The sequence below is a fragment of the Centrocercus urophasianus genome, unplaced genomic scaffold, assembly GCF_019232065.1.
Source record: "Centrocercus urophasianus isolate 14NV4802_14NV808 unplaced genomic scaffold, USGS_Curo_1.0 seq_26, whole genome shotgun sequence".
Classification (NCBI taxonomy): Eukaryota; Metazoa; Chordata; class Aves; order Galliformes; family Phasianidae; genus Centrocercus; species Centrocercus urophasianus.
The window spans coordinates 2879008-2904521 of NW_024884822.1; the positions used below are offsets into that span (position 1 = coordinate 2879008).

Genomic DNA, 25514 nt, shown 5'->3' on the forward strand with positions numbered 1-25514 from the left:
ATACAAGAACCAGAGAGAGCATGGAAAAGGAATAACACGAATCAGGTAGCTGAAGGCATTGAACTTCTATTAAGGAAAACTGAGAATTTCTGTTTGGATGCTTTGGAAAATTACATTAATCTTTGGAAGACAGATGAAGCATAGCAAGTGATTATTTAGAGTATAAGAGGGATGGCACCATTAACGGTATGATGCTAAAAAAAGAAAGAAAGAAATTTAAGATGAATGTCAGATAAGCTTCCCATCTATTAAGCTCAGTAATAGCCTCCCAGTGGAGATGCCACTGCATCACACAATTAAACAAAGACTAGAAGAAATATTGGTTAATCTACAATAGGGAATAACTCTGCATAGCAAAGCAGCTGTACCAGAACTCCTAATACTCTTTCTTTCTTTCTTTTTTTTTTTTTAAAAAAAAATATATATTTATTTTTTTCCTATTCTGTCTTTAAGCTTTGTGATTCTCGTGTTCTCAATATGATGCTACGCTCAGCTTCCCAGCTCTCATGGCCCCTATCTAAGGGAAGTCCTTAGGAAACAAGAAAAAATATCTCATCTTTTCATAGCTGCATAACAAGTCCCCTATGAAAATACAACTTGTTTTAGACACATTTATCTATCTATGAGTAGATAGAGACAGACATATCTAAAGAAAGAGATATGTTCAATAAAATACTGTGAAAGTACATGCTTGCTGGTCAGTAGTTTCATTGCACTTCCTTCTGTTATCTCCAGCATGTACAGCCTGTGCTTGTGGCAGTTCTAAGAAAACATAAACATTCACTTCGTTTTATTTTAAACAGAAAACTGTCAACCTCCATCCAAAAAAGCTCCATAAGGGATGTCCTGTACATCGAATTGCGCTCCTTAACATTGAGTTCTAGCAAATAATACACAATATGCAATAAAATAACGAAGATTATCCCTTCTTGTAGAAAACACAGAAGGTTGGACTGATTTAATGAGTTAGTGACATACTGCACATCTATTTCAAGCAGTGATTTAAAGCTGACCTTTCTGTTTTGAAATTGTGTAGTGGTTATAATAGGAGCAATAAAGCACTCAACAGACTTAGCATTACAACAAAGGCAAAAGTATGGAGGTACTAGTACTTTCTTTTTAAATACATGAAACCATGACATCAGTACGCAGCCACAAAGGAAATCCGTGACAGCACGAGTTGGAGCCTGTATCTACCGCTGTTGAAGGCTACTGCCACAGTAAGTGCATTAGTCACTCTTCCCAATGCCTTTACTCATGGCAAAAGAATAAGTGATGTGAAATAAAAAGTTTCACCAAACTGTTAAAATCTAACTGCCTCTTATTGAGCTTTTTTCACACAGGATTTTCACCAAAGAAGATAAATCAGGTAAATTAAAGCATTTAAGCCAATGCACACCAGAGGTTTAGAGAATTCTGGCGTGTCAGAAACTCTCAGAGCACCCGAGGTGCCAAACACACATGTATCTATCTCTTAAATCAATGACATTTGGAAATATTACTAAAACCTACTGTCTAGCAGTCAGAGGTTAAGGACAGACTCATCACCTCTTTGGGAAACGTTATTACTTGGGCAACATCTTGGGAAAAAGAAATCTTGTTCCTCAGAACAATTGTTCACAAAGGGTCAGCTAGGGAAGTAGCAATAAAAGCTGACATTTCTCACTGGCAACATGCTGTTCATCTCTGCTTATGCTGGCAGGTTCCTCTGCCTCCCCTCTGTTTGATGCTGATTCTACCTCATATAGCAGAGAAGGCTCAGCAGTTGGCAAGATCGAAGGGGAATAGTACTCAGGCTGAAACTGCCTGAAGTAGTTTTAGCTGCAGAATCTCTTTTCACAATGACAGGTGTGACCTAGAGAGAGCAGGTCTCTTGGCATGGCTCCCCATAAGGCAGTAATTTTAACTACACACTGTAGAGACTCTTCAATTAAACCGTGAAGAACTATTTCATGCTCAGGCAAAAGTGTAATGACTAAACATCAATAACTTTATGACTTGTGAAGCACCACCGCAAACTGATGTAGAATATAACAAAAAATGTTTATCCCTCTCTGGATTCCTCAGGACTGTGAGAAAAAGAAAGAAGATACTTCATTTGTTGCTGCTTGCCTGCATGTACAATCTTAATGGAAGTACTGGGTGCACCCCAAAATCTAAAATCCCTGACCAAAAGGTCACTAAGAAGGTCATAACCAGATATGATTTCTCTCTATGGTTGGCTGGATCATCATTTTGTTTCTCGCTGCCCTGTTGATTTTCTGATTTACTCCACTTTCATGATTAATTACCATTATATAACACTGTTCCAAAGATTTCACTTTTGTTTTAAAGCTACCTACTGACAAATATGCACAGATTAGAAGACACATCTAGGAAACAAAATAAATACTTTCATGATCGTTAAGAAGCCACTGCGTAATTTTTTAATCTAACAAGAACAACTACTGAGGAAAACTGAATTGCACGCACTAGGAAATGGATCTAGTCAACTATCAAAATCAGCTCTGAAGCAGTTATTAATTTTCACTGGCTTTTTTTTTTTTTTTTTAATGATCCTTTATATTTTGCGGCTTCATTCAGAAAATCACACTAAAAACAACTAAAATCCGGCCAGAAACAAAATGCACCAGAAATCACAAATGATGACATCCTCACCGTTCAGTTTTGCAGGGGATAGTAGTTACAAGGATTAAAGCTCCATATAAAGAAGGCTACTTCTTCAAACAAATTCCAAATTCACACTTTCCATGATTGTTCATTTATTTTACTACACAGCACACCAAAACCCTACTGCATACTTTTATTTACAAACCTAAATCTCACGCTAAGTTCTTTCTGGGCAATTTGTTTTTATGATTTCTTCCTTCAGTGCTTCTGTCTTTCTCTGATGCATTTTATGAGTGGGCTAATAAGGTTTTTCTTTTTCCAGTAACCACGAGGAGTCAGAAAAACAGTTTAGGAACAGAGCATGTATGATAGCGACTACAATGCACAACGTCATCCACAATGCATCCTCTGCACAATGCCACACATCCGTTCATAAGATCTGTTGAGAACAGCTGCCTGCCAGAAGAGAACGAGTTGTGAAAGCATCAAGAAGCAAACAGCTCGCAGGCACTGGAACATCATCTTTTCTTAGATTTGAAACCACTTGCATACTACCACAAAATCATTAACAGTCTTTGAAAATAGGAGCTGAAAAGAAAGAGCTATTAGAGCTCTTGTCTTAATAATGGATGTGTCTTCAGATGGGGGGAAAAAAAAAAAAAAAAGAGAAATGAAAAAGAAGAAGAAAAAAGCATATCTGGCATTGTGGCTAGCATTCATCTTATTATGCTAAAGCCCTGTAAGAGCTACAAAGCCAACAATAAAACAAATGTCAGGGAAACTTGTTTGCAGAGTGCTTTAAAATTAGTTCTTTATCAAATCCAGTTGGTAATTATTCATTAAAATACACCCATGAAACATCTGACCCACACAGCCAACAGCCAAGGAGCTCATTTCAGCATTTAAACGTGCATCTTGACTGTGACAGAACACAGTGGGTGCAGTGCAGCACAGCGTTCACTACAACAGCACAGTCACCATCACAGAGCTCTGAAATGAACAGATCACTTTCCAGCCACAGTAGTGGCTGGGAAGCAAGGTAACACTGAAGCTATTCAGCTATTCCCACTGTTTCAACTAAAGACAGTTCTAAATCAAAATGGCTTTCATTAAATAGAAAACACTGCTGCAAACGGAGGCAAAACAACTCCATGCACTGCCTTCTCCAGACATGGTAGGGATGCTTCTATATGGTTACTTTATTTCATGCATCATTGGGAATACTTTAACAACGTGTAGTAACATAATTGCTGTAATCTCTGCAGGATCACTTCATGCATTGTTTGACATTTACAGTTCATTTTCCATACATTATCAGTTTTATTAATACTATCTTCTACGATCAAGCCTGTACTGCACGTTTTTCTAGTTCTATGCAGTACTACATAGATTGGAAGAATTTTCTTTGAAAGCAATGCGTTTCTTTTTCTAGTCTGCTTGCCACTCAGAATATTTCTTCTCTCCTCTAGAGCTCCATTTCCCATGCACATGGCACACAACTGCTTCTAGAGAAGTTTACAGCTACATCAGTTTGACTGAACTACGCATCTGGAATATCTGCTAAACACTTCTACCGAGAAGGTTAAATCTCAGCAGGGCCCACAGACAGGAACTGCATCTTGTTGTCTCAGGTTAATCATGTATCTAATTTGCTGATTATTGACTTATTCCCACAAAGGATTTTGCTAGGCTTGACATACCAGCACTGATCATGATGAACTGTCAAGTCAAGCTGTTCTCTGCTTTACAGTTCACGTCCCTAACTTGCAGAAACAAGGATTTCAAATTTCAATTCTAAAATACTGCCTGGTGTTACTTCAGACTATTTTCATTAATACAAAACCATTCTGTTTCTTTCTGTTAGAACAGGTCTTCCTTTTACCAAATCCAGTGTGTAACAGCTTGCTTTTCTTTTTCCTGGGTGGATTTTGATACAGCAATCTTCTGCTGTATTATTCCCACCAAAAAGCACTGAGAACTTGCACGAATATGGGATTTCATTATGCTGTTATGGAAGAAGGTTGGAACTGCTTCCACTGCCTAAAGGCTGGAAATGAGGTTCTCTGAGGAGGATTCAAGCTAAGTTGGAAACACAGTTGGTATTTCTCATTATTTAATTTATCAGAAATGTTATGAAATTTATATCCAGTGCTCAAAAGGTTTAGCAAAGGAAAGAATGGAACTCTGCTTGATCCTAGCTTCTCAGACAAGAACATTATAATGAGATCTGGAACAAATATAGCTGAACACAGTGCAATAGAAAATAATGTTCGGCTTGAAGTACAAACTGTATTTATTTTGTACTACCACTTATTTTTCTTCTAAGAGATAGAGGCATACCTCCACTATGTGATAGTTAGACAATTATAATTAACTTGTAATTACATAAAATCTTGACGGTCATTTTGGAGCTTTGGTTGCCCTAAGCTAGTTTTACTTCACGATTTATACTTTTGTTTGTTTTCATCATCTAAATTGCTGGGTGATTTTCCATGGTGGAATGATATGGGAAGAGATCACCAAAATTCTGCACTGATGAGACATGCTCACTGAATTATGTCATTGCCTCATGTGCAGCTTATGATCCATAGACATTATCTTGCCAGTGACAACGCATCGAAACACAAGTGCCAAAAAAATCAAAACATCCTCCAGAAAGGTCCCAGCCTTGGATCATATTCTCGGTGGATATCTTCTGTGATGGATGGATGTCTGAAAATGGCTGAAAATTGTTCAGCATTATATAAAAATCTTCCCAGTTTATCTGATCTTTGTACAGAACTTCAGGATGTTATATACTAGCCCTTGGCTGTATGGAAAACAAACCACTCGCCCTTCTCCTTCATTTGTGGTCTGCTGGTCTTCATTTCTTCCCAGTCAGACATATCTGGATATCAGATTCATACAAACACTTGGTAACTTGTAGAAGAATTCTTAACAGCATATGAGAATTCAATGGAGTTTGCATAATCATAAAGCTACTTGCTCACCAGTTCTTAAAAGCAGAAGTCTTAAATCTATGTAAACCTTTTCTCTCAATTCTACCCAAATCAGCTTAAAAATTTTGGATTTCAATTCAGACTTCAGGCAAGAATAACAGCCAAGAAATAAGAGCCAATGCAGACTAGTTCCATAATAAGTAGATCCCAAATTCAGTTAACATAGGTGTAGTTTTCCTCAGATACTCCTTCTATCATGACTTTGTACATGCATATGGACGCTGTTCTCTCAGGGCTGATACTTCCTTGCAAGCAATATGAAAACACTTTCTTTGTATGACAATGCAATTATGTTGAAGTCTCTGCACTTGGCTTAATTATTTATGTAACTGCAGTCTGCTTCGCCAAAGGAAAACATAATATCAGTCCTTTGCAAACCTGGACAAGGCATCTACGAATGTTGAAAAGGCTTTTCCTCAAAGTTCTAAATTTGATCTTCGGAAATCATAAACTAAATCAAGCATTTAAGTGTAGCTGGTGATTTTTTTAATCAAGAACTGATTTTCAGCAGCAAGGATATGCATGAAGTAAAGGTTCCCTTCCAAAAGCTGGTTCCTATTTCTCCTTTCCTTGTTCTCTAAAAACAATGGAGGCTCTTTCCTTTCAGTATGTGCAACTGCAAAATATTATTGCTCATTACAGTTCTAATCTAAATAAATGAGAATCTTTCTATTCACATTAATGTCTTTAAATGTATTTTTTCCTCTTTGCAAAACAAAGCATGCCACTTTATTATTACAGCAAAAGAAATCTAAACACCACTGCACAGCCTAGAGGAAAAAGATAAATTTGGTCCTACTATAAGGCTATCTTTATCTACACCCTTAATTATGTACTACAAAGTCAATGCAAAAAAAGTGGTGCTGCAGAGTTTTCATCTTGCAGACAGTTAGAAATTTAGAACTGGGATTCCAAGCTGCAAGACCTGCCCAAAGTCTTAGTGAGATGTTAAACCTAAATACTACCTTTGAGGAAAAATAGTAAAATTAAAGCTTTCCAGACACGGCCACCGTGTTCTGTCCTCTCATATGGTTGGGTAGCAGTGATGCCCAAACCTTTTGCATGCTCAGCAATACTGTCAAAATCCTGTGGAGTCTGAAACTTCTACAAAGGCCTAAAATCATATGTTATCAGATCTAGCTGTGCTGCATTCCAACTGCATATAGTGTTTTGATATTGTGAATCTGACCACCTTGACTTATCATTTTTGATGGGCTTGTAACTGGATAGGTTTACTGCAACTGATTCCATAGTTTCCTCAGAGATTTAAGACCTTTCATGCCAAACTGAAAGTAATTTTATAAACCTGACTAGCAAGAACATCATACTTGGTTATTTCATTCATCAAAATACTGTTAAGGTGTGTAATAACCTAGAAATCTTAATATCAGGGCAAATATCAAAAATTGAGTCATCCCCAAAATACCACACAGAATCCCTAAGCTTAAGCTCCAAAAGCTCAAACATGAACCGAACAAATTCTCCCAACTTCTAAATTTTCCTTTGTACAGCCAAGAAATACATGGATGAAGTACCTGTGCATGCGATGGTGGGAGTCCTCTTCTTATATAAACACCAAAAAGAGCATCCTTCCCCAGGGATATGTTGAACTTCAGGAACTGTGGCTGGCTGATATGGATCTGAGACCTCCAAAAAACTCCAGGGGGCACTTCTTGGGTGACCTTGCGGCCAACTTCTGTTTCCCCACTATCTATGCTGCTATTCCTAGTGACCCATGGTCCTACAAAATAAAAACAAATATAAATCAACTGTAAATCAAATAACTGCTTTTAATAAAGGCACTTATAGCAGTGGCATTCAAGAATAACATCTGCAGCAATGCTGCTGTTTAAATCGAACTGCGACTTTCCTAATTTCATCCAATCTGTTGCTGTTTCAATAAAAAAAGGAAGAATTTGGTCCATATATGCTAAGAAAGAAGGCTTTGAACCTGTTTCTGCGGAGCATCTGCAATCTTCTAATTCCTCTGAGCCTTCAATTCTGTGACTGCTTAGAGACTCATTTAAGCACACTGCAATCTCCTTTTGCGCTTTTCAGCTGTCTTCTATGCAACCAGCATAGCAAATTTCAGAAAGGTGAACTGAAGGTGTAATTTCAATCTTAATGAACTGATTGCAAATTTTATTACTATTGCTTTATATAGCAAAGCAGTCCAATAAATCCCCATTCACAGACAATAGAGTTGGTAGAAGAAATGAAATGCACAGAAGAGGATTTAGAGAACAGTTTCTGTACTGTAACATGTGTCTTCTTATTCTTTAAAGAAAGTTAGTGTAACTCAATTCACTGCCTTTTAATTCTCTGAAGCAGTGAGACTGTCTATAGGTCTCTCTCTTCCCCACAGATAGTTGCAGGGTTAGCTAAAATCCATCTTTTGATGGTTCTTCAGCATGCATTATTGAAGCCAAGATACAAGGCCCTTCTGGTTGAGTGCTCTGGCTTCCAGCCCCTGAAATAGCCTTCAAAACTTGGTGTGAGTCTCGTCTGCTTGGCAGCTGATCAGAATGGTTCTGAGGTTACACATTTTAAACACAGAGTGTGATAGGTGAAGAGTTAGCAGTGCTTTCGAGCTACGGCATACAACATTTCATTTTATGTCTTGTATCCTCAAACAACCTGGCGATAAGTCCGTATTTTAATTATTATAACAGATACTAAAAAGGACAGAAAAAGACAAATTTCTGTTGCCATCACAGAAGTCTAAAGGGGTCATTAATATCTCTATTGATGCATACTGGATGGTACCAATACCTCAGGATTTGTTAAAAGCTCAGCTGTTTACTTCATGTTTTTGTCATGGTGAAACATCGTTTTTCATATGTGGCAAGCTACTACTGAAATGTTTTCCAGCACTGTGTGAACGTAACAGGATGGCACAGAGTAACATATAATTCCAGCAGGTAAGTACATAACAGCTTTTCTGCGCTGGCTATCCTTAATTGAGAGAGCTGCAATAGCACTGCTTCGTTTCTGGTTCCAAATGATCTGCTAGCAGCGCTTACACTTGTACATAATGAAACAGATACGTTGGCAGTGTCTTCAAGTGGTAAAAGAATGATTTGAAAACCAACTGCTACCCAGTTCTTGGTAAATTTTCTTTTTTCATTTTCTGTGCTAATGGATCAATCAAACATATATTTATCATTACAGCTCTTAAAGCAATGAAAGAGACACAAAGACAGCCTGCAAAGAAAGGAGAATTAGTTGCTGACTAATTAGTTATTCCTGCCTCTTTCTAAGGACATGTGCAGTTGAAGAGAAGCCTTCAAAGAAAAAGCTATTTATAGGTAGCATGACAATAAGCATTACTGTTATGATAAAGGCTGCATAAGGAGTAAAGGTGAGAAGATCAATACACCAGCACCTCTTCCAATATTCTAAACCTGTTCACTCATCAATGAATAATCTGAACTGTGTATTTTCAATTCAGTTGATTTCATGACTGCAACAAAGTTGCTTCAGTCCATCAACTCCAGTGCAAATCTTTGACAGATGTAATCTACTGAGCCAGATGTAAAGCAGGTGTGAATCTGTAGCTGAACTCTGCCTCACCTTAACAGCCATTCCCTCCACCTCCCCTCCAGCCCCTGCAGTGGAATCTGCTTGTTGTTTCGGTTCTTTTTAAGCAATACTTTATTGATCCAACTCTAGCATTCAATGGAAAGCGGTCCTGTACAGTCAGAGATACGGTTTGTGTCAGCAGCACAAATCCAATGCTCCAAGCAGGTAAAAAAAAAAAAAAAAAAAAAAAGCTTATAGTTACATTTACCTCACCTCATAAACACTGTATATCTAATCAGAGCTACTAAGTCCTGAGCCAGCTACCAACACAGCACTACAGCTTATGACACAGAAAAAGTTTTAGAGAAATGAATCCTTGTTTGAACACTTCAAAATTGACATGGGGTTATAATGACCTTATGCTGTATCGGATTTGCATGTTTTGGTCAACACACTTCAGCCTACATAATAAGGCAGGAGGCAATACTTTTGGAGCAGTGCTTGTATATTCACTTGAGTTACTTTGCAAATAAGTTTACTTCCTATCATTAAAAGACAGATCTTCAATAGAGGCTCGAATTTTAGTAGTTGTGGTTGAATTTAGCCTAAGCCTCCTTTGTATTTACAAATTCCGTTCTGTATTTCTAACAGAGAAAGGCTATTTTCCAGGAGGATCTAACCTTGTAATACATCAACCAAGCTTAGAAGAGAATATTCTAGTCATCAAGAGAACCACAGTTACATTCACACTACTTTGATGCACACCTCACAGGTGATAATATATTGAATGTCAAACCTACAAAAAAAATATTTTAAATGGCAAAATGGCAATTTATTTTTCTCATGAAGATAATTAAGCTTTAGTGTAAAAATTGCTTAAAATGGCAGTTAAGACCAGCAAACTAATAAAGAATAATCAGCCTAAAAACATGACTCAGACTCCTAAAACTACTGCAATTACTCAGTTTGGTTTGGCATTATTTTCAGAAGCACCTCCCTATAGATGTTATTTTCTTGCTCTACTACAAAGGTGACCTACTTTCCACTTGTCCAAACCATTCCTGCCAGAATATTTCAGTGTTTCAAGACTCCACTTAGCAATTCCTAAGGACTGTGACAGCTGGAGGAGTTCAACTCAGTAGAGAATTTTAAAAGTGAGTTACATGAGCATTTATCAAGTGACAGACACGTGATGAAGATACACTTAACCCCTCAAAAAGAAAAAGAACAAAGAATGGAATGGATGAATGACTCTTTAGTTTCAAGTCTTCATTTTTGGAGTAATGCATATCTCTGCTCTGCATCCAGCCCATGCCATAAGTATGTGAAATTTAGCTGCTGCCTTCTGTCTGGCACGGTGAAAGAGACCCTTATTTTTAATTTTAAGAATTTAATGCAAGAATTCCTGTTTTTATGGCTCTAGGTTATAATGCTGAAGTTGTAAGACTTACAAATGTTTGGAGTCATGTCAAAATATTTTCAACTAATTTGTAGGGAAGGTTTAAGTCCAGCAAGCAAGCAGAGCTCTAGTGAGCATGCATTATTGAATGTATTTTCATAAATTCCTGCTGAATTATTCTCCCATTGTTACAAAACACAAAAAGGACACAAGCATTTTGGCAGGACTTCTTGCTTTGTCACAGCCAGTGCACTGAGCTAGTCATCATTGTGACACTCTAAGATCAATACTTGTGAAGCAAATATTAATCATCATCTATTAAAAACTCACTTTCAACAATAATTCGGTCACATAAAAAACAGCATAGGAAGGCTCTCGCTGTTGGCTGCATCATGTTCCTTACACCTCAAATTAGAAATAAAGGAAGGAAACGCAAAGTACACACGGCCACTGAACCAGATCTTAGCCAACTGACTTCAGTTCATTTCTTTAAAACTCCAGAAGCAGAACACCGTCATCCTAGCTTTACATTTACAGCAGCTTTCTGGCGCTAACAGCTTCACTTAAAAACTTTGTCTCTAGAGACTCTTAAAGTAAACCTCTTTCATAGCTTCCTTCAGTCTTCACCTCCTAATGCAGAGCATGCATCTTTCCACCTGATTCACTCCCTCCAGCTATTTTTAGAAGCTTTTCCATTTTGATGGACCACTGCAGATCACGTTCAAAGAACATAAACTGCAGTTAAGTGAAGTTACAGATGTGACAGACTGACAAATTTGAGAAGAAAGACCAAACCAAACAACTCACATTACCATGAGCAAATAAACCCCCAAATCATTCTCTCTGCTGCGGGTGGCTGTCTTAGAGTTTTGTTTATTCCGTAACTCTATGGATACTTGATTTTTTCCCCTGTGATTTCCTCCCTATAAACATCAGCAAAAAGAGTTTTAAAAGCGTACTTCTTCTCCTTACCCAGGGGAGTCATTTCAATCTCTCAGTCAAACATATATTTATCAACTAAATAACACTTATTCATTTAAACTGCTGTGTTATTTACCCAGTCGAATTACTATTTTGGCATATACATCTGAAAAGACTGTTTTAGAGCTCCAGTATGTTTGCCTTTGAAGCTATCAGACAGGCGATACACGACAACAGCAAGGCAAACTCCCCCACTTGTCAGTTGGCCTCATCTTTGAGCTGGAGGTCAGCCTCACGGTGGCAGCTGATACGACATGCCCATCCAGCCTTTAATTTAAATTACGTCAAGCAGTGTCAGCGATGCAGAACTGCACCTACGCTGAGACGAGAAAACTTGGGGTTTATAGGCTGCTCTGCCACATCAGGGTCAAAATTTAAAACAGTCAAAATTAAATCTGGCTACTGCCAGCGTCCTGCTACAGACGTCACGTTTAAATAGCAATTACTTCAGTCCTTTGATTGTGTGCCTTTATAACAGAGATGGCTGCAAAATGTGTCTTGAAAATATGTTTGAAAAATATCTGGCAAAATGACCATTCCAACACATCCATAAAAAACTACCAGAACAATGTGGATAATCTCAAATTAATTACAAGGAACAAATATCACCACAATGGTTAAAGAGCTTTCTCCTTCGCTCCTCTCCCGGTACCTCTCCACTTCAGATAAAGCTTTCCTTATCTTTAAATCTAACTCATTTTTCTGTTTTCGTATCACTAGAGATTTTTACAGTTGACTCAGAATTCCAATGAGCTGTATGGTATCACTGTGTAATCACTCAATAAAGAAAACAAATATATGTAAGCATTCAAAAATGTATTCTGCTGATTTTCTGCCAAAAAAAAAAAAAAAAAAAAAAAAAAAAAAAGATGATAATTAACAACTTTTTAATGATGGACATTTTTCTCCACGTAAGTTTGTTATTCATATGACCAGCCATTTCTTATTAATTCAGAATTGAAAAAATAAATCAATCAGTATTATGCATTACTATCTCACTTATTAATTCTTCTGTGAACTTACACTCCAAAATTACCTACTGCTAATACCTAGGACCCAAGTGAAAAACAGGGAAAAAAAGATTGACCGCTGGTGCAAAACAAATTCCCAGAACTACAATAACGTAAGAGGCCAGGAAATGAGGGTTTGTCTGCAGAAGCTGCTATGACACTTCTTGAACTTCGGTTATGCTGAAGATGCTGAGGTAATAATGAGCTCTATTTAGTGAAGAGGAAGGAAGCTCCTGAATTTGTATGAGCTTCCAGGAGTCCAGCAAAACAGCATCTGAAACAAAATCAGCACCGGGACTGTTGGCCAGGATTGCATATTTCTATTGTGCTGAAAGAAATTCTGCAAAGGAACCATCTGCTTAAGACCACTGCTCTGCCTCAGCTGCAGCCAAGCAATCTGGCCCTGCGGGTGGAATTAAGAAACGTCTCTCTGCTACTCTGATACACCCAGAAACGTAGGCACATTTTCACATTCCCATGGGCGCAGCTTCGCAAGATTTGTTGTTTTCAGAATCAAAAGCAAATTATAACTGAAATGAAATGAAGAGCTGTTAGTTCCCAGCGTTAAGCAAAGAACATATTGGCATGTATTCCTGCATCACTGCAACAGTCATCTCTGATGGTGTATAATACAGCTCACCAAGTAACTCTGAACATAGCAACTCATACCATCATCATCAACACGATCACAGAAAGTAGAAAGAATTCCTCTTCTGCTCTGCTGAACTTAGTCATACACTCTGCTTATGCTCTGGAAGCCTTGGAGACTGGTGTATTTTCAGAAGACCACATCTGCCACCCTTCATAGGATCCACATTATTATTCCTGCTCACTAACAAGTTAATTAAGTTCTAAGTTACATTAGCCATGTAAGTATTTGGTAAGATTAATCCACCTGGAAAATGACAGCATGTCTTAATTAAACTGAATGAAGATAACGGAAGTGACATTTAAAATACATTGACTGTTATTACGTTTTGATCATCTGTTCAAAGCGTCTAAAAGGAAACAGTTGGAACCAAAAGATGCATGCAGTTTACATTGCTAATGAGCTTTGAAGTCTGTTTTGTTTTGTTTTCTTAAATCTTCTAATTTTCTGCAACATGACAATGAAGTCCCCCCACGTGGCCCCCAGTCCTGATACCTTCTGATGACTGTGCCACTTTCAGGGTCATTGTTCCCGGCACTCAGGTCAGGGACCAACTTATTTCACTTGAATCCCCAGCAATATGTAAATGTAGAGTATTTATAATTTCTTTAATGCTGCTTGTTTGCTGCTCTGATAATAAAATATTTTAAATGTTGAAAAAACACTGCTGTATGCAAACCTTTCAACTCTTTCTCATCATAACATGGAGAGAGATGAAGACAAGCTACACAGCTTCACAATGACTGCAGACTTCAGTTTTCCATACCAATGCAAAGCAAATTTCTGCTAAATGAGTAGAATTCCGTTTTTTGTCTCCTTAGATCTGACAGGTTTTAAGCATCCATCTCAAGGACGTAAGTTCAGACCAGAGGACAATGTAAAATTTAACAGAAGACTTACATTTATTCATTTTGTTGTTGCCACTGTATGCACTGAACCTGATAACTGGAAGTAAGTATTCTTCATTGGTGGTAACACAGGTTTTGAAATCCAAATGCCTTGGTGGACTTATTAAAGTGCCTCACTAACTGAGATGAACCTGGATGAAGCTGGTTGGTTCAAAAACACCCAAACCCAGGAATATCTGACTATCAGAACTTACATGCAAATCTGCTTTTTCCAATTAGTGAACAGATATATAGTAACCAAACTGATCTTTCCTTGCCTATAATTGCCTTTGGTATCTTTTAAAATGCTCATTTCTAGGGTCCATCTTGTACTTTGTTTTTCAGCTGTATGGAACCTTAACTTAGCAAATCATAAGGTATAAAAACAATAAAGAAATTCTTGATTTTTGGTTTTAAGTAATATAAAATCTGAAGAATTTGTGAGAACACCGAAGACAATAGATCAAATGACAGAAAAAAAAATCTCTAAAGTATACTGCAGTTGGGATTGCAGCTGGAGCTACTTCGGATAATTCCACATGAATTACACTTATCTTAGGTGCACTCTGAAATGATTAAAGTTGACTTTTATAGTACATTCTGTCAATTAGAAAGGAAACTGCACATACTGTCAGGAAATGTGTCCAGCCTGCTATATAATTTTAAATTTAGAATATACTCATAGCACAGACTAACAGAATCCAGGCAAATGAAAGCACTGTAAGGTCACTTAGTTCACCTGGTGGTGAAGAAATGATTATTCCCAAACACTCTTTTTTTCCTTTTTTCCTCTTCTAGATTGATTACACCAAAATTCTAACATTATCCTTCTGTAACAGTAACAGACCAACAGGCTTCACTCTCAGATTTTTTTTCATAACATCTATCCCATTCCTGTAGCAATTCCATGACTCCAAGGCAGCCCCAACTTCTGCTTTTTAATGCACTATGAAGGACTACTGCCTTACCACTTGTTAAGAAACTAAAATCTCCTCAATTTGTCGATTAATCTAAATCTGGAGTTCAGCACAGGAATGAGAGCCTAAAGGCAAAGGAAGTCATCCGGGGCTTCCCTGCAGCCAGAGCATGGTGGACTTCCCCTATGGTTTTACAGCAGCACTGAGGACTTTTCTGCCCATTGCATTTGCTTGTTCCTTTCAGACAACCCCAGCACCAGCGATACATAGTGTGCAATTACAAAAAATGTCCAATTGTGTTTTCTTAATAGTGAATTTTGTTTTCATTCTGATAAGAAAATGTGGTAATAATGTAATTCAAGTTTCCCTTAAATTGCATTTTTATTATGTCTTACCTAAATTCAGTCTCTTAATAAGGAACAAGCAGATCAAATTGAAGTATCTGCCTCTTTCTCCCCGTCTGAATTGCTCTTCTTTAAAATGCCTTACTTGCTGAGTAGGCACAGCTTGTGTTTAAGTGGCTGTTTTCAGACTAGGGGTTAAAGGTTTCTTTGGGAGAGCCATGTTTTGAAAAGAATGGCTTCATCCTGAGCTGTGTCAATTATAAAAAGGTCACTCTCCACAGCCAGAGTCCTGAAAATGGTTGTTGTGTTAAAAGCTGTCAGAGGCTTTCCTAAAAACTGCTGGGGTAGCAATATTAACTTGAACATAATAGAATGAATGGTGAGGTAGAAAAACTTTTCACTCTTCCCTGCTGCAAGAATGTCTGTTTCAGATATTCCTTGTGCTCACCCAAGCCTGTCATTCCCATTACTCCTCTGTGGAAGATGACTTACCTAAACATTTTCTCCTTCCTCCTACAAAATTATCAACATTTCAGGAACCTTCTACAAAATGTCAGAAGAAAACTTTTCCAACACACTCTGAAGAAGTCCAACTGCAGCAATTTAAAGACATAACTAGCAGCGCTGCCTCCTGTCTCCTCCACAGGAGGCTACCAATCCCCAACAGCCGGCATCTCTGTCTCTTGAAATGTGCAATGCTAATTAGAGTAGGGTTGGGATGCACTGCCAGAATTTGCACTGCAGTGCCCCAGGCAGATGAGAACATTCAAATTCAACAATTCTGCTGCCCTACATTTGCAGAGAGATGGCAACAAAAAGCTGCAGGGGAGGGAATTTGGAAATGTGTTAAACACTGCAGTTGTCTGCTAAGTGACCATAATTGAGGTCCTAGGCTCTTCAGGTTCCTGCCTCAAACCATAGGGTCTCTCACCTGTGTGCAATCTGGAAAGAGTTCAGCAGTAATACAAACATTCTGCCAGGTACTTAGGGATGTGCTGTTCATCCACTGCGTGACCTACAGTAGGAGATGGAAGCCAAGCCAACAAGCTGCTGTCTGAAAACCTACAGTTGTCTTGCCACAACAAGGATGTTGCATCCAACAAAAGGAGGAAGCCAAAGCTGGTGCCTCCACAAGAAAACATAAAGAAGCAGAGGTGCAGCAAATCTGCAATTTGTAAAAGGCCCGGCATGCCGAAGAACTAAACTCAGCTTTGCTCCCAACACCCCTTTGGCTGAGATTTGTCCATCCATCCCATGCACATGCCCTGCGTTAACACTTGCTAGCTTAAGGCTTGTTTTGGGGAGCAGCAGGCATGGCGTGGGCTGTGGGTACTGAACAAAGCGATGCTCAGCTCCAAACAAAGCTGTGCTGCAGACCAGCACGGAGCGCTCTCACCCTGCTGCACAGCACTCCGTGGCACCTGGAGCTGGAAGGCCACATTCTGCCTTACTGCTGCTCTTCTGGTAGGAGCCAGGGAAAGCCGCAGTGCTACGTAGCAAACACCTGAACCTCATCATCATTAGAAAGCATTCAATTTAAAAGTTTAAAAGCCTCTTTGCGATAACGCAATTTCTCTCTTGTTTTTAACGTATGCCTTCATAGACTAAGAAAGCGTTTCTGGTTCCAGACGTTTCCTCCTCGCTGCCCTCGCTCTTCATTCTCTACGGCACGCGGTTTTCCTTCAAGCAAAGGAATAACAGCAACGTGCGGCGCTCCACGCGCCACAGCAGCACGGGCCGGGGTTCGCCAAGCGCTGCACGGCCGGGGCGCGCGCCCGCAGGCCGAGGCCCCGCAGCTCACCTCTGCCTGCAGGTGGCGCCGCCGCTCCGTCCTCCGCGCCCGCCGCGCCCGGCCGCAGCCCGTTGCTGAAGGTGTGTCCGTCCGCGGGCTGCAGCTGCCAGTTCAGCCCCAGGAGGTGCATCGCTGCCGGAGACACAAAGCGGAGCAGTGAGGCCGCTGCACGCGGACGGGGAGAAGGGGGGAAGGGGGGAGGAGATACAGCTGATTTCAATTAAACGGCTTTTTGGGAAACGCTACGGCGGCTCGTCCCGGAGGAACGGCAGTGTGCTAAAAAGCAAAACAACACAACGGGCAACAACAACAAAAATCGAAACACAAAGAAAAGCCCGATGACTCCCATCAATCTGTTCCGTTCATTTCTTTATCGGCTAGCGGATCAGTTCAAACCCTGGCAGGCGCTGGGACCGCACAGCGCCGCAGGCGGAGCCGCTCTCGGAGATTCGGTGCTGCCCCACGTTTCTATCGTGTGTGATAATGTCTTCACTGATGGTAAGATTACCTTTAGCTGCGCGTGTACTAATAGCGTGCAGTTATTTCACATTTATTACAACGTATCGACACGTTTACTAGTTTCTGTCTTAATTTTGCGGGTTACACTTCACCGACAAACCCGGCTCTGCCAATCCTCCAAACGAGAGCGAGGAGCTCCGCTGCCTGCGCCGCGCCCAGCATCGCGGGCATCGCGGCCCCGCACCGCACCCGGCCCCGCACGAACAGCGGAGGCCGCGCGGCAACGGCCGGCGCTGAGGATTCTCGAGTGGGAGAAGGGCTGCTGCAGTGCCTTCACAACAGCGTGAGCTATAGGCACAGCGGCAGGGGCTAATTGAATAACTCCTGTGCATAATGCATGAGACTTGACAGGTCTGAATCACTCAGCTGTGGATTTATGTGCATCTTCGCTTTGTATAAACAGAAGCTACCTGAATACATCTCCATACTTCCATCATATTATCCCTGTGACATCCTCCCGATGCAGAGTAGACGTGGCGGACTGAAAAGGCCACTGTGCAGTTTCTGTTCACTTTTGTGCGCTCCACCCTGCTCGCTCGCTCACTTCCCCCACCCAGACCTCAGTATTTTGAGTTATGTGTTACAGTGGTGTTTGAGGGGAAGCACTGTCAGCTGGCAGAGAACACTGGCATTACAATGATGGGCACCATCAGTGCTCCCTCCTGCAGCGTCAGACCCACGTGAGGTAACGTGCCACATGCCAGCGCTGTGGTGCGGACAGGAGTGGCAACTGCCAACTGCTGCTGCTTCAATGTCAGGGCAAAGCAGTTCCTGCAGAGCTGTGGTTTGTAGCTCTTGAGACACCATCGGACACATCGCCTCGGAACACACGGATCCACGGGAATGGGACTGATCCATACATGTATTCTTACAAATGAAGAAAAATAGCCTGAAATGATGCTTAGCTGAGCAACAAGTCCTGGAAAGTTAACAAAAAAGTTGTAGCGGATGAAATGTTTTATTCAACTACAACTTTTTTCGCTTTGCCAAAACAAACGTTTTTAAAGAGCTTATCAGCCTAATCTCAAGCAAATGATTTTCTTTTACGCACGGCAAAGCTCGCATAACAGGCAGATTGCTGCCTGGCCCCGCTGAGGGCAGACACTGCATGGCAGCACAGGGCCGGGCCCCAACCTGCTGCCACCAAGCGTCCTGCTGCACCTCTATCCTAAGCAAAGGGCATTGCAGATTCCCAGAATGAGAACTAGTGCTAGGAGAATTAGACTTTGGTGTTTTATCCTCTATTCAAAGTTGCAATTATTTCTTTATTGCAGGTTTAACCATAAATGTAGGTCATTTGAGGAGATGAAATTCTGTTGCTTCAAGAATGAACCACTCTTTACAACAAAGAGATAAAGAAATCATAACTAATAGCCTGTCCAAGAGAATTATAGTTGCTAACTCATAATTACCAGGTAGATTTATACAACGAATTAAAAAAGATATTAAGGAAAACCTTGATCCATCTGCTTCCAAGTTTGCCATGATTTCATTAGTGACTGCACCGCTCAGTGTTTTAATCACAGACACACGAGGTAGGTGCAATTACAGCTCCTTCTTAATGGGGCAGGGGTTCGCGCATCTGCTGCAGCTCCCTGCAGAGCCAAAGATGAGGATCTCCTGCACAGCTCACGTAGCCATTGCTCGATCCCCATCCTTCCAGTAAGAGAAGCAGAATCATAAATGTGAGGAGCATTCATCTTCCACCAAGAGCACAGTGTGAAAAGTATGTCATGGGGGCCTGCAGGGAGAGCTCTGTGTTTGTACTGCGCATAGCAAGCCTGAATAGCAGCTAAGCAGTGAGAACAAGGAGATACCTATTCCCTCCTGCTTCAGCATGACACGAGATGGGGAATTTATATGATTAACCTTTTGTTCTGTTAATAAAAAAAAAAAAGCCTCCAGCAAAGCAATAAGCAGAAGCCCATTAAATTAGAAATACTGGGATCCACTCAGAAGTTGAGTATGTGCGTATCAGACGAAAAATTTGGCCTTGAGAATTTCTGTCCCTTCTCTGCTTATTTCTGTTGTTGGTTTTTCTATGTGTCTGCTGTTTCAAACAGCTGAACAACCTGTGATGCCATGACTGCCTCCTTTCCCACACTCTGGTCGGGTTCTGACCACGCTTTCTCTCTCCTGTGGCTATCTGTCCAGCAGCCAGCTGAGCTGGGACACGCAGCCAGACCCATATGCTGAGACAGACTGGAGACCTGGCACTGGGGGCTGCCTGGTGCCCATAGCCGTGGCCTCGTGGACACCAAGGGGAGCACTGCTCTTCCACACCAGCCCACTTACTCAGACACAGTTCCTGAGCTCCACATATGGTTTACAGATTAACCCTTCAGAAAAAGTGCCATTTCATATTATGCATATGATACATTTATAAATTATAGTTCTGTATGTTTTGTAGGTATTTAATTGCGCTTGTTTGCTTTCCTCCTCAGCATTTAAGCACATTCTCCACGTTCTGGCTTTGAATTTCAAACATTGAGCTTGTCACAGTTTATCTGGTTCATTTAACACTAACATAAGCAACTAAGGAGACTGAATTGTACATTTATATTCTCTGAGACTAGAGCAACACATGAAATGAAACCATTGAAACTTAGGTAAAAAAAAACAAAATGCACCAAAAAAAAACAAACACAAAAAACCAACCTTACCACAATGAGACACGCACACACGGTGAAAACACATAAAACTGGAAGCTAAAGCTGTATGTCCATCAAGAACAAAAGCAAAGAGCTAGTTTAGCACTAAAGGTGGTACAGCTGTCAAGTATCAATCTAAATTGCATATGGTAGAGGTTACCAGAATGAATCACACCTTATTTTAAGAAACCCCCAAAGGCATGCAGGTCCCCAGTCAAAGGAGAAAATTGGCATATGAAACTTTCTTCAGTGTTCTCTAAGACTCTTCTTTAGTTCAATCCCTCTTTGTGGCCATAGCCCCAGTTTTCACACCAGTCAGAGCTCAGTCTAATGGACAACATTTTCCAAGCTAGGAAAGCTCTCTGTCCTCCCTTGGCACACACTTTTCTAAAATGGGAGACCTTTGGTCTTTTCATTCACTGAAGCACTATAACTGAGAGCCTGCCAACACGACAGAATCAATTTTTGCACTTAGACCTTCCCTCTACGGCACTCCTTAAAAGGAGGAATACACAGATGAACGGATCATCACGTTTCCCACTCCTAGTGCATCTTCCCAGTTAAGGACTGGGAGATATACATCACTGCTTTATCAGGAAATTCAGTATTCCTGGAGCAAGAAAGTTGGGAAGATTATAAATGTGTCCAGAATAATGAGTGCTTCTAAATACTAACTTTCCAAGTTGCCATGCATACTAAACCACTGCAAAGCACTTCCCCTTACGTACTTTACCCCGTGAACCTCCCAAACTATGATCTCACTTCGTCAGGATGTATCTAAACACAGTATTCTATTAATTTCAGCAGCTTCATCTTTTTTCATGTGAAAAATAAACTGGTCTGCATCAAAAATATTAGAAAACAGACACATTTGCTTTTTGCAGGCTAGTCTATCATAGGGCAGTGGACACTCTAGAAAGAATTTCCTTTCTGTTCAGTTATGAAATGAACTTGTTATTCTGGTATAATCAGTTTTGAGTGACAAAAGTATGATTTCCAAATCAGGCCTAACGAATCATGGACAAGATGAAACTAAAGGTTCCTAATAAATCTGAGCAACATGTAATTCTATAGTATGTATGTTTAAAAAATTTCTGCACGTGCATTTTTTATTATGTTATGATGCATTAAAACACTATACTGACTATATAAATTAAAAGTGGATGTGCAGATAGATTTTTGTATAAATTAATTATAATAATACAAGCATTGTATTGTAGTATGCAGCTACAATAGGCAGGCTGTACGGCTTCTTGTATTAATAGATGACAGTTGTCTGAAGGAAAGCTGCTGGACCTCAGGACCTGGACTTGCAATTACACAAAGGCTCCTTTGTATTCTGTTACTGGCAGAATGGGACAACGTCCACAGAAAGTTGTAAACTGTAGTTCCTCAGGTTTAACATATGATAAAGTGTTTGGAAAACCATTACTGCAGAACGTGAGACTTCACTATTCAAAGAGAGCACTTTTAAAATGAACGCATGTGAACGAGTTACCATTTCTCTTTGCTACATACACAGTAATGCGTTTCCTAAATTTCAGGACTAGTTGCCAGAACTTTCAGTTCTTCCCTGCTCCTTGACAATCTTCTGAACTGTCATAATGAAATAACTTACTCTCAGGAAATAGAATGGTTTTGATTCCATTGCAGTCTGCTGAAAAAAAAAATAATCAAAAGCGAGCGCGTGATAGTTGCATGTGAATTACCAATGAAAGAAATGTGCTTGATGCCTACACAAACTATGTTGATGCCACATTGGGTCTTCTTAGGCAAGCAGAAAACAAATAAACACCACACTGCGAGACACCCAGTGTGCTTGGAGCATAGATGCTGGAGTACTCGTAAGGATCTCTGAGAGAGCTCCGTAGATGCTACTGTGTTCCCAAACCACCTTCTAAAGGCAAAATAAAGGCACATGGACTGCTGGGTGGACAAGTGTCTTCTTTCTTATGTTATCTACATGACATTTAAAATAGTATTTAAAAAAAACTGAGCTAAGGTAGGGTTCCAAATGAAAACCAGGCCATGCAGGGTGGGGACAAGTCTGCTGCTGATGTGGCATTGTTCAAGGCACAGGGAGAGCAAGAACTGCATAAGCATGTAATGCAACTGAGTGACTGCACAGTCAAGTGGCAGACAACATTCAAGATTAAGATAAAATAAAACATACTGGAGAAGAGTAGCCTTAGCTCCATGTATATCCATTAGGTATTCCATTACTTACTGGTCTCCGAGTATAAATAATGGTCTCTGAGCTGACTGTTTTCAGACAGAGAAAGTTGGAGCTAAATGATAAAGTTCTCTGCAAATTCCAATTCAGCATTCAAGTAAGTCAAAAGAGAGCATCAAACATCGCATCATATGGGAAAAGTGAACAAAGTAAGGAATATTGCCACGACACCTGACTGCTTCTTAGAGACAACCCAAAACCAGAGGTTGGAACATCAGTGGGGAAAAGTACATACCTGCTCTGCTTGTTCATACAAGACATCCACATTTGGATGCTGGCAATAAGTTATGAGCTTATTTGACTTTTATCTGACCTGACACAGCTGTTCCTACACGTATACATCACTCCTTGGTGTATCTACGTGTCCCCAAGTTCCTTGACACGTTTGATGTATTTTTATCCCCTACACTGTACCACAGCACATCCTCTACCCATCCACCAGCCCAGACACACCAAGTGATGTTTAGATCAGCACATCACAGGCAAACCTTTGAATTTTTATGCCACAAAGCATTTCCTAGAAGCAGTGTGATTTTTAGGTACCCTAGGGCATAAGCTTCAGTACATCTAAATGAGCTGGGAGTGCAGTGTATGAAATGGCAAACAAAGCTTGTTTTTCACTTTGCACATCTCAACCTTGTGTAGTTATTCATCAGCACAACAGTAAATACCCTGTTTAATTAAGAGCAAAGAAAAGCTATCATTACAAGAGAAGTATTTTTTAAAATATCTTGCTGGAGATTTCAAAAGCACAAGAGATGAGACTTCATCTGTAACGTTTTATAAGACATCTAAGGTTAAAAAAGTCTCTAGATTGCCAGTTCTACTACTAACGATCCTACAGATGTCGTGTAAAATATTTGGATGTACTGATCATTGTCTCCTCTACTTGTGAGCATTCAGTTGTTTGCAGCAAAAGTTAAAATACTGTTTCAAAGACAGATCACTTGATCTAGTTTTAACATTATTATTGTAGAATTTATAATAAAAGTATGGCTTATTGACCACGACCACTAGGTTCAACAACAAATGGACGGTTCATTTCCAAAGCCCTGAATTCTCAGTAAATCATGTTAATCATCACTATGCTATTTGGTATGCACTATATATACTTAATAATTTTGGATTAAAATTACATTTGGGAATTACATTTAAAGCACTACCAAAATGCACAAAGTTTAGAAGTCACGGCTCTCACTATTTCCAACAAAACAATAGGCATCTCTGCATTATGGGTAGAGAGCCCAACAAATAACCAACTTTTTTGTCTTATTTATTCTATATAATGTTGAACATAATATCTTACTTCTTAGTATTGGTTTTCTTTTTTTTTAATTTACAGTTTTAAGAAATGGAGAACTTCACTAACTAGACTGCTGCTTATTTCTATATCTTTTTTTGTTTGTTTGTTTAATTTCTCCATCTGTTGAATTAAACTGATATTTTTGTTCATCTGCATTTCTATTTTCTATACTTAACTGTGTCTGACCTCTTCAATAGTTTTACTTAAATAATTATCATAATCTTAAATTTCTTCTAACTTTCCAAGAGAAGCACAATCTGTCTTTTTGTACTACTAGGAATATCTTGAGGAATACTTACTTACCCAGCAGGCTTATGAAACAACACAGGTAACACATACCAGGCTGCATGTTCTACTTGCCTTTCTGCAGCTGCTGAGAGAATACAACTCTATCTTCCCCTCTGTAACAGTGGTCTAATAAATGTCGTTACAGTAAAACTTGAATTTTGATGCCTTGCTTTCCAGGACATAAGCAGAAGGAAACTGAGGCAGACTCTTATTTCTGCCTCTGCACTCTGCAGTGCCAGTGCTTGCTGAGCACAAGGGCAGCACTGAGCTCCCCTTTGTGGCAGAGATGTCAGGCATGTTCTGTTTGCTCACCGGGGTGACACAGGGATACAGAGCCTTTCTGAAAGCACAGTGGAAAGTTGACTTCAACAATCTTATGGATAGGAAAGTGTTCCTCAGGCATAATTTCACCCTCAGCATGTAAACTCTTCTAGATAATAAATTGTTTAGGACAGGGCTCTTGCTTTATGAGGCATTTCTAGCCCCAGAAGCATTCTATAGAAATACCATGTAAAAAAAAAAAAAAATTCGATGAATGGGTGCATTGTTACAATAGGCCAAACTTCTGCTGAGATTTACTAATTGCTTTCATTTGAATAAACCTTACTGAAGATGAAACAGGAGATGGAAGGAGAGCCATGAGATGTTTGATTGTCACTGTGTTCATAGGGAAGAAATGGGGGGACCCAAAAAAACCTTTTTCTTTTTTTAAAATTTAAATTGTTCACACACTCCCTCCAAGCTAACTGATTTCTTTCCTCATGTACGTCAGTAAATTGAAAGGAATGAATTTTCAAAGCACAGCATGAAAGATATGCCCACAAATCCCATTAGTGGTAATGTGATTTGTCTGCTTATCTGCCATGCAATGCTTTGAAAGTTCATTCCTCTATATCCAACTTCAGCCTTTCTACTTCCAAAATACTTGAAAAGCTTACACACACACTTGCTGTTACTTTTGGGGATGGCAGTGGGGAGCAGGTATGGCTCCCCGTCCTCAGTTCCAAGGATAACGACAGAGCCTCCGACTGCAGGAACAGCAGTGCTACCTTGGAATGCTCTCAGTTCCCCAGGCACTGTTCTGCCCAGGACTGACAAAGAACTCTTATTTTATACTTTTTAACTTTTCTCTTTTTGGTCCTGAAAACTGAAATGTTTTGATTTTGTGCCACTTTCTGAGAGACTTCTTTTTTGTCACAAGAAGGATAGCAGTATTGCATGCTACCTTCACAATCTGGAATCTCACAACAAAGACCTTAAAGGGAGGCAGAATGCAGTGCACTATTCATTTATTCTCATGACAGCCCTTAGATTGTAGAGAGCATAGAAAACTGGCACAAGATTAATCAGTTCCTCAGAATATATAAAATGAACTCACTCCTTATGGCAATTTAAAGAGCCAAGGCTGCA

General features: G+C 39.8%; 1 protein-coding gene across 3 annotated transcripts in view; it reads right to left on the reverse strand.

The window, feature by feature from the left end:
- The window catches only part of TENM2 (teneurin transmembrane protein 2), a 547500-nt gene that overhangs the window by 102821 nt on the left and 419165 nt on the right, over window positions 1–25514 (reverse strand). For all 3 annotated transcript variants that reach the window (XM_042826120.1, XM_042826119.1, XM_042826118.1), the window contains exons 7-8: window positions 17120–17242; window positions 7145–7350 (exon numbers count right to left, since the gene is read on the reverse strand). In XM_042826120.1, the coding sequence (XP_042682054.1) occupies window positions 7145–7350; window positions 17120–17242 (329 nt within the window). The remainder of the gene's footprint in view (window positions 1–7144; window positions 7351–17119; window positions 17243–25514) is intronic.